The sequence below is a fragment of the Erinaceus europaeus genome, chromosome 10 (genome assembly GCF_950295315.1).
Source record: "Erinaceus europaeus chromosome 10, mEriEur2.1, whole genome shotgun sequence".
Classification (NCBI taxonomy): Eukaryota; Metazoa; Chordata; class Mammalia; order Eulipotyphla; family Erinaceidae; genus Erinaceus; species Erinaceus europaeus.
The window spans coordinates 28,338,520-28,353,185 of NC_080171.1; the positions used below are offsets into that span (position 1 = coordinate 28,338,520).

Consider the following 14,666-nt stretch of genomic DNA (forward strand, 5'->3'; position numbering starts at 1 on the left):
TGGCAGTGGCACACGTACTTAACAGGGCTCTTATAGGAGCTCAGTAGAGGGTACAGTGCTCTGTCTGAGAGGCAGATGCAGGAAGTGCGTCCATGAACACCTCCCCTGCAGGTCAGTGTGCAGCCCCCGTCTCCATCCCTCCATGCTCACAAAGGATCCTTCCTGGGTTTGAACTACCACCGTGGGGCTCACTGCCTCAGTGGCCTGGGGCCACCAAGCCTTCCTCAACAGGCAGTGGAACTTGAAGATGTATGATCTGGAAAAATTGCTTCTGAGGCATCAGGGAACCGCAAGTCAAGCCCCAAAAGGGACAGCAGGTGGTCACAGGCTTTCAGGGCAGGATAGTATGTGCACAGGAGGCTGTAGGAGAGAAGGGATCAGGGGGTGTTGTGTGGGAGCCCCATTTACCTATGAACACATAAGTATGTTGGCTGAAGTGTCCTGATTTAAACAGGACAGTTGGAGGCATCCCAGTGGAAAGAGCATGCAGCCAGTGTCCCCTTCAGCCCAACCACAGACACTAAGCCCACTGAGTCCCAGGTGCCACCTCACGCCCCCTGTAGGACAAGCCTAGGGTGGGGACACCTCCATGGTCATATCAGATCTTTACAGAGCTGGCATTGGCATGCACCTCTGCCTCAATGCAAGGAACCAGCTCAAACAACACCCCGGATGTCCCAGCCCAGACCCAAATCCTCAGCCACATCCTACCATCTTTCGGGAGCACAGTGACCCCACTTTCAAGTTCCAGAGCCTGGCAGATGTCTATGAACTTTTTCAAAGTCAGGAAACTGGTTGTGTTCTGCCTACCTGTCACAGGGAGCGAAATCACAGTCCAGGCCCCATCCTGGCCAGGTGGGGCCACACCCTCTCCCCCAAAACCCCTGGAGGACTCTCTGAGCCTCTGAGGTGAAGATGCCAGGGTGTCTCAAAGGCACAGAGCTCCTGCAAGTACTAACACCCCCCTTTGCCCAAGAGAAGTGGGCAGTCCCAAGCACAGGTGGTGAGGCTGCCACAAAGGTCATCTAGGGAACCCTCTCTTCCCCCACCCCAGTCCTCTATGGTCAGTCTCAGTGGCACCCCATCCTGTGCTCCTGAACTGAGAAATCCCAGAACACCCCCTCTTTAACAAGTTCTTTATTCTCCATCTGCCCACATGCCTCCTCACACCTCCACACCTGCCCCTGTGTCCAGCCCCGATGCTGCTTCTCCAATATGCCCCCACCCACAAACTCTCCTACTCCTGCCCTGTGTCTCAGGAGCCTCTGTGTCTACATGGCCGGTGCACCCCACTCCACCTCTCATGCTTTCACCTCCCCTCTGTAGTGGCCTCCCCTGTCACCCCCACTTTGGCCAACTCCTAGGCCAGGCCATATGGTATCCATGCCCAGAGCTTGGCCCATCCAGCAGAATCATCCACTTGCCCCTCCAGTCTGCACCCCACAGATGGTAACTGACTGTTAGGAACTGATGTTTTCACCTCCACCCAAATTTCATCAGTTTAAGCCACATGATCTATAAGATGGAGAAGAAGGTGGGACCTGAGAGGTGACTGGGGATCACAAGGTCATGCAAGTGCCCAGGGGTAGGGACAGCGCCTCCTTGAGAAGCCACAGCTGTCTTTCCCAGTCACATGACAGGAAGATGGCTATGCGTCAACCAGGCTGTGGGCTCATCAACTCCCAACATGAGGTTCCTAGTGGGATCACAGCCTCATTAGCTGGGCTGTGGCCTCCCCTGCCAGGGCCAACCCCTCAGCCTCGTTTGAACCCTACCCTCTAGGTCCCCCACCACTTCCCCACACAGGACTCATAAGCCCAGGACTCACTGAAGAGAAGCAGGTGCTTGGTGGCAGGACGGATCCGGCCCAGGCGCAGGTAGACCACACCGTAGCTGTAGTCACTGGCCAGCACGCGGAATCCCTGCACACCTCGCACTGCATGGAGAGTCGGAGGGACTCTCAGGCCAGGATGTACCCCCAGAGCACACGAGACATTCATGGGTACCTGGGCCTCTCTGGATCCACTGACCACCCAGTTGTCATCCCTGCCCCCATCCTTAGGACAGGGTAGTTCCTGGGGCCTACACAGGCAAGAGCACCATGTCCCTGGAGCAGGGACTCTGTGCACCCCAGCCCAGGGTTCAGCCAGGGCCCCTTACATACAGGTGTTTCTGAACACAGCCTTCTTCCTATCCTTCTTCAGAGTTATCACGTATGACTGGCACCCCTGAGACCTGGGAGGGAGGGAGTGCAAGTGAGACCAGAGTTCCCTTTCTGTCCCCTGACAACATGTCCCAATTGAGATCCCTCATCTTACTCTCTCCATGGGGCCAGGTGTGGGCATATAGGGGGCAAAGAAGCTTCACTTCAAGTTTCTACAGTTCCAGAATTTTCCAATTTGGATCATGCCCCACAGCTCATCTGTGACACTGCAGACCACACGCTGCTTAGTGCCCATTGGTGGCAGCAGCTACTCCTCCCCACCAAGACCACCACCACTAGTCCTTTGCATTTTAGAGGCAGGAAGGATGGAGTGGGCAGGGACACTCGAGATTTTTTTTTCATCCACTCACCTGTTGAAGGTAAGGGCCACCCTCAGCTGGCCAGTTCTGTGCACCCTCACAACAGATGCTCCCAGCTTCCTCTTGTCTCTGTCCGGCAGGAATCCCTGGGCATTAGAAGCCATGGCAAGGATGTACCAGAAGCCTGAAAACTACGGAGAGGACTCAGGAGTTGGGAGAGGAGTAGAAATTGCCACTCTGGGTGTTGTCCCCTTTCCCAGGTTCCCACCAGGAACCCTCAGACAATGAAACAAGTGACCCTAGACTGTGGCCCAGGTCATATTTGGCTCCCTGACTGACGTGGCCTTGGCAGCATAGAGGTGGGGGAAAGCACCTCCTACATAGAGTTCTGGACCCTGCCTGCCAGGTGGCCTGCACCCCATTGCACCCACTCTTCCTGCTACACCCTATGCTCCTTGCTCCCCAGCAATGTAGACTCTCAGCCTGTACCCACACCCCTATTACCAGACCTTCCACCCAGCCAGCAGACTCCTAAGTGCTCCAGATCATTCCCTACTCCTCCTACCTCCCTCTGCCCTCCTGGCACCTACCAACACCTCCCTTAGACAGTGTAGTTACTGCATAGGGCACCAACCCCCAGCCTCGACCTCCTATCATCTCCTGTCCCTGTTTTGTGTTTCTGGACAACAGCTGGACATTTTCAGGATGTAACCCTCCACTGCACCCCCTCCACCCGCTGCCCTACGACCCTGGTTCAGAGCCTATGAACTATTGTACCTTGTTCCAGTTGAGATTGTGGGATTCTCTGGGGAGAAGGTCTTGTGGCTGGGAGCCCACCACCAGTGCCAGTGGCAGCACCAGCACCAGCACTAGCGCCAGCGGCTCCGGCCCCATCTTCCTCCCTCCCCTAGAGGCCAGGAGGCCACCTTTAAATCTCCCTGCCCACCTGCCCACCCACCCAGCTTTGGACATCCCACCAATCCAGAGCCTCTAGCCAGCTCCAAATGGGCTGGAGAGAGGAGACAGGAAAGGGCAGGACCGCCAGGTAGGAGGAGGACAGAGAGGGGAGATTAGGGTTGGGACCTCCCCTCCAGAGCAGAGAGGCCCAGCCCTGCACTTAGTCACTGGGTGCTCTCCTATGGGACAAAACGGGGCTGGGGGGAAGGGGCTGTAGATTGAGGCTATTTCCCCAGGCCACTCCTCCTGTCCCCCACAAGTGTCCTCTGGAGCCCTTGTGCCTGGTAGTGAAGCCCCCAGAGGAAAGTTAGTGGTTGGAAGGTGTCACAGAGTCACTAAGAGCTGGTTCTGTGCTGTTGGCACTGTCTTGAGTAACCCTTCTCCTACCCAGGTCATTGTCACCCAGTCCACAGTTCGAGGGCCCTAACACACATACACAAGAGGCATCTGGCAGGTTTATGGATTGCTTTATTCAGATCCAAACACCCCCAGAGCTGCTGGACCAGTATAGGGCCCCTAAGAGCCCAGGTGAAGAGAATAGTACGTGGGCAGCCTCCATGGGGACAGGGAGTGGAGAGGATATTCTCTCTGGGGAGCTGCAGCATTCACTGAAAACCAACAAGAGCATTGGGGAACCCCAGGCTCACCCCTTAGACTCATCCCCTAAGTCCTCAAGGAAGTGAACTCCTGGCCTCTCATACTGGGGCAATGGGCCAGCTGTTCACTGGAGCTCCTGCCTTCCCCATCTCCACCTGCCATGTAGGGGCCCCAGGAGGCCACTTACCTGGAGGACCTTGTGTGCACAGGTAACTGGGGAGGGAAGAAGTGCTGGTAAGGCCTGGAAGGTGCTTGCCTGTCCAGATCACTGTCTAGACACACAGTCACTCTGGCCCTGCTCTTCCTGTCCAGCCTGTCTGTATGTCCCTGCAGGCCTTACTCAGGGGAGGGTGGGGGACTCCCCAAAGACCCCTGTCCTCTCTGCTCCCTGGAAGCAGGGATGTTCATGAAATGGTAGGAACCAGTCAGTGGGCCCATGCTTGCTGCCCCAGTCCCCAGGAGGGCCCTGCCCCCACCCCACACACACACAAGATACTCACGGTCCTTCTGCAGCTCTGCCCGCTGCTGCGCCAGAAATCCCAGGCCCTCACTCCACTTGGTGAAGAGCCGAAGGGCCTCTGGACTGGCCAGCTCTGTGCGACCTGGTTGGGGTATGGAGGACCTGAGAGCTGCCCTGGGCCACAGGGGTGATGGGGTTTTAGCAGGGACCCCTTCTGCCATCCCCCGGCCCAGTCATCATGGACCAGGCCTGCCTCCCTCCTGTGTCTCCCTGCAAGGATGGAGCTAACAAAGACTGTTGCCAACTGCATCTCTGTCTCTGGAGGCAGCTGATCCTGAAGCCCAGGGCCTCTACCCTGGCCCTTCTCCCTGCCTGCTGTTCCAGCTCTCAAAGAACAGCTTAGCTTATGGTTGCAACTGTCTGGAACCCTCTCCACCAGGAATGGTCTCAGCCTCCCAGCCCACATCTCACTCACTATAGAGCTCCACAGTGTTGAAGGCCTCATCCTCAAACTCCAGCTGTGTGAAGATGATTGCGTAGTCTCTGAAGTTGGTACTCAGCACTCGGTATTCCAGCACACCCAAGGCTAGGGGTGACGTGGAGGTTCAGACTGAGGACCCCTGTCCTCTGCCCCCCATGCAGCCAGCTCTCCATGAATGATAGATGCGGCCGCCCAGTTTGGCCTCGAAGTAATCAAGTGACAACGGTGGGTGGGAGGTAACAGCCCTTATCAAGGCACCTGCCGGCACACTGTAGGAGAGGGTGTACCCAGCTGCCGTGCTGAGACACTACTCAGTCTTCTGTCCTCAAGACTGGCCCCAGACCTCTGGGGGAAATGGCATGCTGGGCCAGAGGGATATTTCAGTGGGTAGGGCTCCTGCCTTGCAGTGTGTGCAACCGAGTTTTGAGCCCTAGAAACATGTGGGGAGTGCTGTAAAGCTCTAGAGTTGTAGTCTCTCACTCTCTCTCTCTCTCTCTCTCTATATATATATATATATATGTGTGTGTGTGTGTGTGTGTATGTATATATCTGTCTATCTACCTGTCTATCTCCCTCTCTCTCTCTGAATAAAAAAGTCAGAGTTAGCAGTGAAATCACACATGTATGAGATCCTAATTCAGCAGAAAAAGAAAAAAAAGGGAAAGCGAGAAAGAAAGAAAGGAAGAAAGGAAGAAAGAAAGAAAGAAAGAAAGAAAGAAAGAAAGAAAGAAAGAAAGGGGGAGAGGCAGGGAGAGGAAGGAAAGGGGGGAAGAAAGACATAAGAAATGAAGTGAAAAGAGAAAAAAGAAAAGGAAGAAAGAGGAAAAAGAAACCCACTTGAGGACACACACACACACACACTCACACACACCAAAGCTCCTTGCTAGCTTGGTCCTGTTTGCAGAGACCTTGGTTTCTGCAGAGGGAAGAGGGTGCAGGTGGCTTGTGACTGGACCCAGACCTCAGTGGTGGTCAAGGACCCAGCCCGGCCCCCACTATCCCAGATAGTGCCTCAGTGGCCACTCCCTTACAGGGGTTCTCAAACACCCATCGGGAATTCTGTTTCAGCAGCTCCATATCTTTCAAGTCGCAGCTCTCCAACCTGGAAGAGGAAAGACAATGGTCAGGCTGGGAGAGGAAGGTGATGCTACCCAGACCCAGACAATGACTGTACAGCTACCTGTAGGCAGGGGATCAGCTGGTGTGACAGGGGCAGTAGGAGGATCTGCACTGGACTGGGAAAGAAGCTTTGATTTTTGAAGTAAGTAAATGTATTTCCTAGTCTGGTGCCGGAGGTGAATTCTTAATTAAATAAGAAAATGCCACTCCCACTCAGCCTCCCAGCCTCAGAGCCTCTGCTGGGGTTGACTTTGCACACATACCTCCACAGGTTAAGTTCAACTGAGCCTCAGCCTGACACCTCAAGTGCAGAAAGGCCAAAGTCCCAACCAGCACAGTCTTTGGGAATTTTACTTTTCAGAAGAACCAATGAGTCTTGGGGCCCAATGCATAAGCTCCTTATAAGCAACAAGCTCACAGAGCTAGAATGGTAGAGCCTCCTACTTGCTCAGGCCAGCTGGTCATGGCTCAGAAACAGCCACAGGATAGTCAGATGCCATGCTCAGCACAGTGGTCAAGGTCCAAGTTCTCCATGGAACCTGGCAAGAGCAAGGGAGCGGCCAGGGACAGGATGTGGGGAATTGAGCGGTGATGGGGAAGGAACCTGGCTCACCTGTGCCGAGAAGACCTCATCCTCAAGCGGTTCTCTGGCGTCAAAGTCACTATGACACCCTCAATGTTCTTTGTGTCTTTCTCCACGGCAAAGCCCTTCTCCCCAGAGGCCATGGCCAGGACATACCAGGGGCCCAGAAGCTGCAGGCAGAGGAGGAGACAGTGAGTAGGCAGACTGGCAGCCCTGGAGGCACCACCATATTAGGGAGCCTGTGTAAATCTGGGTCCTGCTGCCCCTAGGCTTGTGTGCCACCTGCTTTGGGTCCAGCCTTCCCAGCCATACTGCCCAGATCCTGGGCACTGAGACCAAAGCCAGGACAGCAGTCAGCAAAACAGCCCTCATCTTCTATCACACTCAGGCACACTCCTGGGGGCTGGGAGCCCTAGGAACTCCATTTATAAGACTCTGGGTGCAACACCGTGGGCAGCCACTAACCATCCATCTAAGGGGGGAGGGGGCATTATTATTCAGAAGAGCCTAGGAAGTCCGGAGTGGATCTAGCAAGCATATCCTGGGAATGTGTTCAGAACCACTTTTCAGCTAGCCTGTCAGTGAGCCTTGCTTTCCTACATACATTTCCTTTCTCTTAGAAGATTCCAGAATAAATATCCTAAACCTCAAGCCACAGAAGCTGCTCTCCTCCTGTCTCCCAGGAGGGTCAGAGCCCTCCCTGCTCCATCTAGGAACATGGCAGACCCTGTCCTCCAGTCCAAGCCACAACACCCCAAGGTCAAGTCAGAGGAGAAATACAGAACAAGCCACTCTTTCAGGAGCTGTGGTTTGGGTTATCTTTTGTCTCAATCATCAAAAATACAAAGTAAGACCTTTAAAAAAGCTCCCACCCACACCTGGCCCGTCTACTTCTTGCTCTGCTGGCCTTGGCACCTCTCTCTCTCTCTCTCTCTCTCTCTCTCTCTCTCTCTCTCTCTCACACACACACACACACACACACACACCATCTAGAATGTCCTGTTCCTTCCGGCCTACCTGTCCAGCCTGCCCACTGTCTGGGTCCTGCCACCTCTGCTCTGTTCTCAGTGTCCCTGGCCAGGTCCCACAGAGCTGTCTGTAGGCCTGGGAGTGGAGGACACAGGAATAGAGCCTGCACATATGTCCAAGATCCCTTGCTGGTTTACTTCTGGGGCAAGATTTGAAAGATGCGGAAGCACTGAGGCTACTTGTCCTCCAAGTGTTGTGGGGAGGTGGGGAGCTTATCTGGGAAATGAACCCTACAATAGAAGGGGCATGTAGGACCTGCCCTGCACACATTGGCACCTCAGCCCCCTACCTTGTTTTTTGTTTTGTCTTGTTTTTTCGTCTTTAACCTTTTGATGATTTTTGGATGAAGAAATTCTGAACAACATAGTAGGTAGAACTGGCTGGGGAAGTCACTCTTTCTAGAAATAAAAGTTTAATTAGCATTCTGTTCTTTCATGGTTGCAATGATATATGTAAATTCAGCTAGGTAAATAAAACCAAATAGGCAGCAAATCTAAATTGTATATTATTCAGAGATGCAGAAACAATAAGATGGACATAAGCAATAATAGCATATGTAGTGTTTTATTTTTCACTTCATAGGTTAGTAACAAAATGATGTTTATACTCCAAAAAAGAGGAAGTTTAGAAAGAAGCAACAAGCCACATATAGAACAGCTAGAAAGTTAGCTAAACTTGTAATATCACAGTGAAGAATCTAGAAAACATTCTGTTTGGATTATATGGAGCCACTCACACAGAAAAGCACATCCATTAAGTAATGTTATTCCAATAATTGTTGTGATACATGAAATATACTCTCAAGTGTTCAGCAAAACAAGTTAAAAATATAGAACTATGAGTCATGACAGCCTCCATCTTGGGAGCTCAGAGAGTCTTAATCTTGGACATGAGTTGGGACAGTCCCAGTATGCCAGCCTCCCAGAAGACAGGAAGAAATGAATAATCTAAGGGCCAGGGAGAAGGCATAATGATTATGTAAAGAAAAAAATCCACGCCTGAGCCTTCAATGTCCCAAGTTCAATCACCAGAACCCCCAAAAGATATAGCTGAGCAGTGCTCTGGCTAAAAAAAGAAAAATGAAATGGGCCAGGTAGTGCCACATCTGGTTGAATGCATATGATATTACAATGAGCAGGGACTCGGGTTCAAGCCCCTGGTCCCCACCTGCAAAGGGAAAGCTTTGAAAGTGGTGAAGCAGTGCTGCAGGTGTCTATCTCCCTCTTTATCACCCCCTTCCCTCTCAATTTCTGGCTGTCTCTACCCAATAAATAAATAAAGATAATAAAAATTCATTTGTTAAAGAAAATGAATGTTCTCTTGGAAAGATGGTAACACCACCTTCATCTCTAAGTTTTTCTGGTCAATGATTTGTCAATACCAGTTTTCTGACACAGTGGGACAACAGAATAAAGTAGACATGAGTGAGATGCAACAAAAAGTACAGACTGAAGCAGACCCACAGATGCTAAAGACACAAATCAGAGACAGGTTGTGTAGCACCTGCCAGCAGCTATAACAAACATCATATTCACATCTTACAACCTGGAGGCTGGTGTCTGAGCTCAGAATATCTTCACAATTCAAACAGAGCCTCTCTTCTGACTCACAGACCTCTCATGTATCCTTCCCAGTGGAATAAATAAGGGAGTTCTCTGGGAGTTGATTCTATGGAAGAGGCTCCATTCTCAAGATACTTCCCTCAGGCTCCCCTCCTGATTCTTTTACCACAGAATCAGAATTTTTCATAGGAATGTGGGAGACACAAGCCTTGAAAACCCTCTGTATGGACCATACTCAACAGAATAGACAAAACAACTCTCTGCTTACAGAGATAAGAAATGCATTTGAAGTCACAATCTTATCAGTTTCTAAGTACAGAGGGAAGATGTGGAATGTGGCTTAGATACAGACATGTTGTATCTGCAATAACTGGCAGATCACTTCGTTACCACAAGGAGATAACAAAATAAGAATAAAAAACATTTCACCTACAGGTAATCTCCCCTACCTCCCTCCTGGTGAATGAAGTCTCTCTAGAAACAAAGTGCAAAGTGAGAAGTTATAGAGGCCTGAACGTCTAAAGTAGACAATCAGGGAGACAGCAAAATGGTTTCATGCCTGAGACTTGGAGGTCTACAGGTTCAATCCCCAGCAGCACTATAAGCCAAAACTGAGTAGTGCTCTAGCTAATTAATTAATTAATTAATTAATTAATTCTCTTTAATAAAAGGGGAACAGTTCTATGGCTGGATGCTTGCACAATAATAAGAATGCTCATCACCCAAGGAAATATGCATTTAAAATAAAATGGCAAATCTTGTGCATATTATATCACAACAAAAATGAGTTTTTTAATTTTTTATTGAAGGATTAATGGTTTACAGTCAACAGTAAACACAGTTGTTGGTACATGTGTAAAATTCTCAGTTTTCTGCAAAACACTCTAACCACCACCACCTAGATCCTCCTCCACCATCGGGCACAAGGACCTGACCCCCCCCCCCAACCCTGAGTCCTTTACTTTGGTGCAATACACAAATAAAAATGATTTTTAAAATAGATATGAGGAGATCGAAACAGTAGCATACTGGACTTGCATACCTGAGGCCCCAGAGGTCCCAAATTCAATCCCCAGCACCACTACATGCCAAAACTGAGCAGCACTCTGCTCTATCTAGCTAGTTCTATCTATCTATCTATCTATCTATCTATCTATCTATCTCTCTGTGTGTATGATGAAAATACTTTTCTTTTTTAAAAATATTTTTATTTAATTATTGTTATATAGACACAGAGAGAATTTGAGAGGATGGAGGAGATAGAGAGGGAGAGAGACAGAGAGACGCCTTCACCACTTGTGAAGCTTTCCCCCTGCAGGTGGGGACCAGGGACTTGAACCTGGGTCCTTGAGCACTGTAATGTGTATGCTTAACCAGGTGTGCCACTACCTGGCCCCAAAAATATTTTTCTTAAAACGAAAATAGACAATGAATAAATAGGGGATGCATAGGTAGACAAATGAAGAAGTGAACAAAGAGAAGGAATTGCATTTACGAGGTGTGAGGCATGCTGTACTGTTTTAATAACTACAACAGAATAGTACTGCATAGGGCTAGGCTGAACAGCAGGAGAAGGGAAGTTGAGAAGGAACTCCTGCATGTGGGGATGAACAGTTAACAGAGGTAGAACATGGCAGCTACGTGCCAGGTTGTACAAACCTTAACAGGGCTGCCCCATGGTATCACTGGGAGTTCCTGGGAACTGCCTAATGTTTGAACCTGGAAGACCACATGGATGAGTAAGAGATGTATACACTGGAGAATCTTAGCTCCTATACAAAGTCCAGGAAGTGTGGAGGGGTATCTCAGTGGTAAGGGCACAGGACTTGAATGTCCAAGGTCCCAGGGTTTGATAATAGCCAGTGCTTCAACTTCGCTCAACTATTTTTGCTCAAAAAGAGAGTATTGGAGGCCATGTGGTGGCGCACCTGGCTAAGTGCACACATTACAGTGCAAAAGGACCTGGGTTCAAGCTTCTGGCCCCACCTGCAGGGGGAAAGCTTCATGAGTGGTGAGGCAGGTCTGCAGGTGTCTCTCTGTCTCTCTCCCTCTCTATCTCTTTCTCCCCTCTCAATTTCTTTCTGTCTCTATCCAATACAAAACAAAACAAAAAAGATGTTATTAAAAAAAAGAGAGTAAGGGGTCGGGAGGTAGCACAATGGGTTAAATGCACATGGCGCAAAGCTGCAAGGACTGTAAGGATCCCAGTTCAAGTCCCCGGCTCCCCACCTGCATCAGGTTCGATTCACAAGCAGAGAAGCAGGTCTTCAGGTGTTTGTATTTCTCTCCCCTTCTCTGTCTTCCCTTCCTCTATTTCTCTCCGTGCTATCCAACAGTAATGACATCAATAACAACAATAATAATAACCACAACAATGATAAAACAACAAGGGCAAAAAAAAAAAAGGAAAAAATAGCCTCTAGGAGCAGTGGATTTGTGGTGCAGGCACCAAACCCCAGAAATAACCCTGGTGCCAAAAAGAGAGAGAGAGAGAGAGAGAGTTATCGGTGTCGGGCGGTAGCACAGTGGATCAAGCGCATATGGCACGAAGCACAAAGACTGGCATAAGGACCCCGGTTTGAGCCCCCAGCTCCCCACTTGCAGGGGAGTATCTTCACAAGTGTTGAAACAGGTCTCCAGGTGTCTATCTTTCTCTCCCCTCTCTGTCTTCCCCTCTGTTCTCCATTTCTCTCTGTCCTATCCAACAACAACAATAACAATAATAAAAGCAACAAGGGCAACAAAATGGGGGAAAATGGCCTCCAGAAGCAATGGATTCGAAGTATGGGCACTGAGCCCCAGCAATAATCCTGGAGGCAAAAAAAAAAAAATTAAAAATAAAATAAAAAGAGAGAGTGTATTGTCTCCCCCCCCCCTTTATTTTTTTAATTAAAAAAAAAAAGTATATTACCACCAAGGTAATCACTGGGGCTGTGTGCTTGCATGACAAATCCATTGCTCCTGAAAGCCTTTTTTTATAGAGACAGAAAGAAATAGAGAAGGAAGGGGGTGGTAGAGAGGAGAGAAAAAGAGGGACACCTGCAATACTGCTTCACCGCTCCTAAAGTTTCCCTGCTGCAGGTAGGGATGGGTGGGCAGATGGCACAGGAGCTTAGGTCCTTGCCCACTGCAGCATGTACATTCTACCAGGTATGCCACTACCCAGTCCCTTGTCTCCCTTTTAAAAGATTAAAAATGTGGGTCCAGGTGGTGGTATACCTGGTTGAGTGTAAGTCCCCTGTTCCCCCATACTAAGGAAAAACTTAAGTTGTGAAATAATGCTGAAGGTGTCTCTCTTTCTCTCTCCTTCTCTGTTTGCCCCTTCCCTCTCAACTTCTTTCTGTATCCAAAATAAGTAAAATATATATATTTTTTAAAAAATAGAAAACACTTTCCTTTCAAGGGTCACAGCATGAGCTGGCCTTTTTGCTGTTGTCAGTCCTGGTGCTATGCAGGTGGGACCAACTCCTTAGCCACCACTTTGTTCTGATGTCTCCAGTCTCTGCTAAACACCTCCAGTGACACCTGTGTTTTAGCTACTAGATTTTTCAGTTCTAGAACTTCTGTTTCATTCTTGTTTGTGGTTTCCATTTCTCTAATAAACTTTCTACCTGTGGCTCATTAACTAGTTATGTGTTTCCACAAATATGTTTCCACATTCAATAACATTCTAGACCCACCCTCTCCCTTGTCCTTTTCAAATACAATGGCTGTGGAGTGCTTTGCCTCCTAAACCCATTGCTTTTCCTCTAATCACCGTTTGTTTGTTTGTTTGTTTTAAATATCTATTTTTTTAATTTGACAGGACATAGAGAAATTGAGAAGGAAGGGGAAGATAGAGAAGGAAAGAGAAAAAGAGACACCTGCAGCACTATTTCACTGCAAACAGAGATTCCCCTCTGCAGGTGGGGTCCAGGGGCTTGAAGTTCCTTGTCTCCAGTAACAGTTGTGCTCAACCAGGTGAGCCACTGCCCAGCTCTCTAAGCACCATTTAGTTGATCCTTTTACCTAAGGTCACACATTTCTGGTTTTCTAAGTCTGGTCACTTTCATGCCAGACTTTGCTGAAAACCCTTGTAGAACCTTGAATTCCATTGTGTCCTGTTGGGCTGTGCCGCGGAGAAGAGAGAGAGGAGATCTGGAGCGAAGAGGGAACACAAATCTTTATTCTCACAGGCACCTCAGGGTTGGGTGAGAGCACAGTGGTTCAGGCCACGTGGAGGTAGCAAAAATGGCCGCCTCCCGGACCACCCTCCCTTGCATCTAATCACCTAAGTGAAAAAATGGGCAAGAGGGGTGAGGGGCAGAAGGAGAAGGGCTTTATAGGGCAACAACCAGGAGTGACGAGTCGGTATAGGATTGGTTGAAAAAGGCACTGTGAGAATATTGCGGGAAGTGGCAAAGCCTGAGGGGACAGCTTGACAGATGTGACTGCATCTGCATAATTCCCCAGCAGTGTCCCCTGAATGCCTTTTATGGGCTTGGTTTGGTTTGGTTTGGTCTGGTTTGGTTTGAAGAGGGGTGGTGAACCCAGGGCTTTGAACATGACAGATATTGATGAGCCTCCTTCCCAACCTTTTATTTTTTTAATTCTAGATTTTTTTGGGGGGGGAGCAAGAGAGAGATAAAAGCAATGTTCCACTATCCATGATTCTGTCCATGAGAGCACCCATGGTGTGCCAGGGAGAGACTGGGTCATGTCCTGTCTGAGTCCCTGGTGCCAGGGATCAAACCCAACCAGGGTCTCACGCATGGAGACATGTACTCTACCACTGATCCACCTCCCAGGCCGTTGGTGCTAACTTTTCTTATGAACTGAATTGTGCTGCTCCCCATCCACCCCCACCTCCAAATTAATATGTGGAAGCTCCATACCTTTATATCTATATTTGGAGACTGGACCTCCCAGGGTGTGATAGAACACAGTGAGGGCATGTGGGTCTTGGTGGGCAGGGCTTGGGTCCTAATGTATGGGAGAGAGATCCCAGAACTCACTCCTATCTGAGTCTCAAGCCCCCAGATTCTGCAGGGAACAGAGAGGGCAACTACCTGGCCCAGTACCCCAACTCAGCATCTTGGGAGGGAGGTCTAGCCAGGAGGTGTCCCAGCTCATTCATATGCACCAACCACAGTCCCAGCACAGCACCAACCACCAGACTGTTGACATTGATTCATTTTATGAGAGCACACAAACATCCCAACCTACCCTCCATCACCCCTATGAAAGACACAGGGCCACAGGTTTGGCAGTGGGGTTTATTCATAGCTGGTACTGCTGCCATTTGGGGCAGGGTAGCCTGGGAACAGCATAGAGGAGGACAATCCATGCATCCTGGCCTGTGATCCCATCTCCACT

The 14,666-nt window shown here is 49.6% G+C and overlaps 2 protein-coding genes across 2 annotated transcripts; both read right to left on the reverse strand.

The window, feature by feature from the left end:
* Positions 1–331: 331 nt before the first annotated feature.
* LCN10 (lipocalin 10) lies at positions 332–3,417 on the reverse strand. Its single transcript, XM_007521532.1, has 6 exons — positions 3,301–3,417; positions 2,575–2,714; positions 2,165–2,235; positions 1,829–1,936; positions 712–810; positions 332–360 (listed from the first exon to the last, which is right to left on the reverse strand). The coding sequence occupies exons 1-6, from the start codon at positions 3,415–3,417 to the stop codon at positions 332–334; spliced, it is 564 nt and encodes a 187-aa protein (XP_007521594.1).
* Positions 3,418–4,123: 706 nt separating this feature from the next.
* On the reverse strand, positions 4,124–7,092 carry LCN6 (lipocalin 6). The gene is made up of 7 exons (XM_007521533.1): positions 7,003–7,092; positions 6,751–6,890; positions 6,050–6,120; positions 5,013–5,123; positions 4,578–4,679; positions 4,265–4,290; positions 4,124–4,180 (listed from the first exon to the last, which is right to left on the reverse strand). The coding sequence occupies exons 1-7, from the start codon at positions 7,090–7,092 to the stop codon at positions 4,124–4,126; spliced, it is 597 nt and encodes a 198-aa protein (XP_007521595.1).
* Between the last annotated feature and the right edge of the window lie 7,574 nt (positions 7,093–14,666).

Coding starts and splice junctions, on each gene's coding strand:
- LCN6 (XM_007521533.1), bottom strand. CDS start 7,092: ATGAGGGCTGTTTTGCTGACTGCTGTCCTGGCTTTGGTCTCAGTGCCC. Junction 4,680..5,012: donor CAACACTGTGGAGCTCTATA/GTGAGTGAGATG, acceptor TACCCCAACCAG/GTCGCACAGAGCTGGCCAGT. Junction 4,181..4,264: donor GTGCACACAAGGTCCTCCAG/GTAAGTGGCCTC, acceptor CCATTGCCCCAG/TATGAGAGGCCAGGAGTTCA.
- LCN10 (XM_007521532.1), bottom strand. CDS start 3,417: ATGGGGCCGGAGCCGCTGGCGCTAGTGCTGGTGCTGGTGCTGCCACTG. Junction 2,715..3,300: donor ACAATCTCAACTGGAACAAG/GTACAATAGTTC, acceptor TCCTCTCCGTAG/TTTTCAGGCTTCTGGTACAT. Junction 2,236..2,574: donor GTGGCCCTTACCTTCAACAG/GTGAGTGGATGA, acceptor CCTCCCTCCCAG/GTCTCAGGGGTGCCAGTCAT.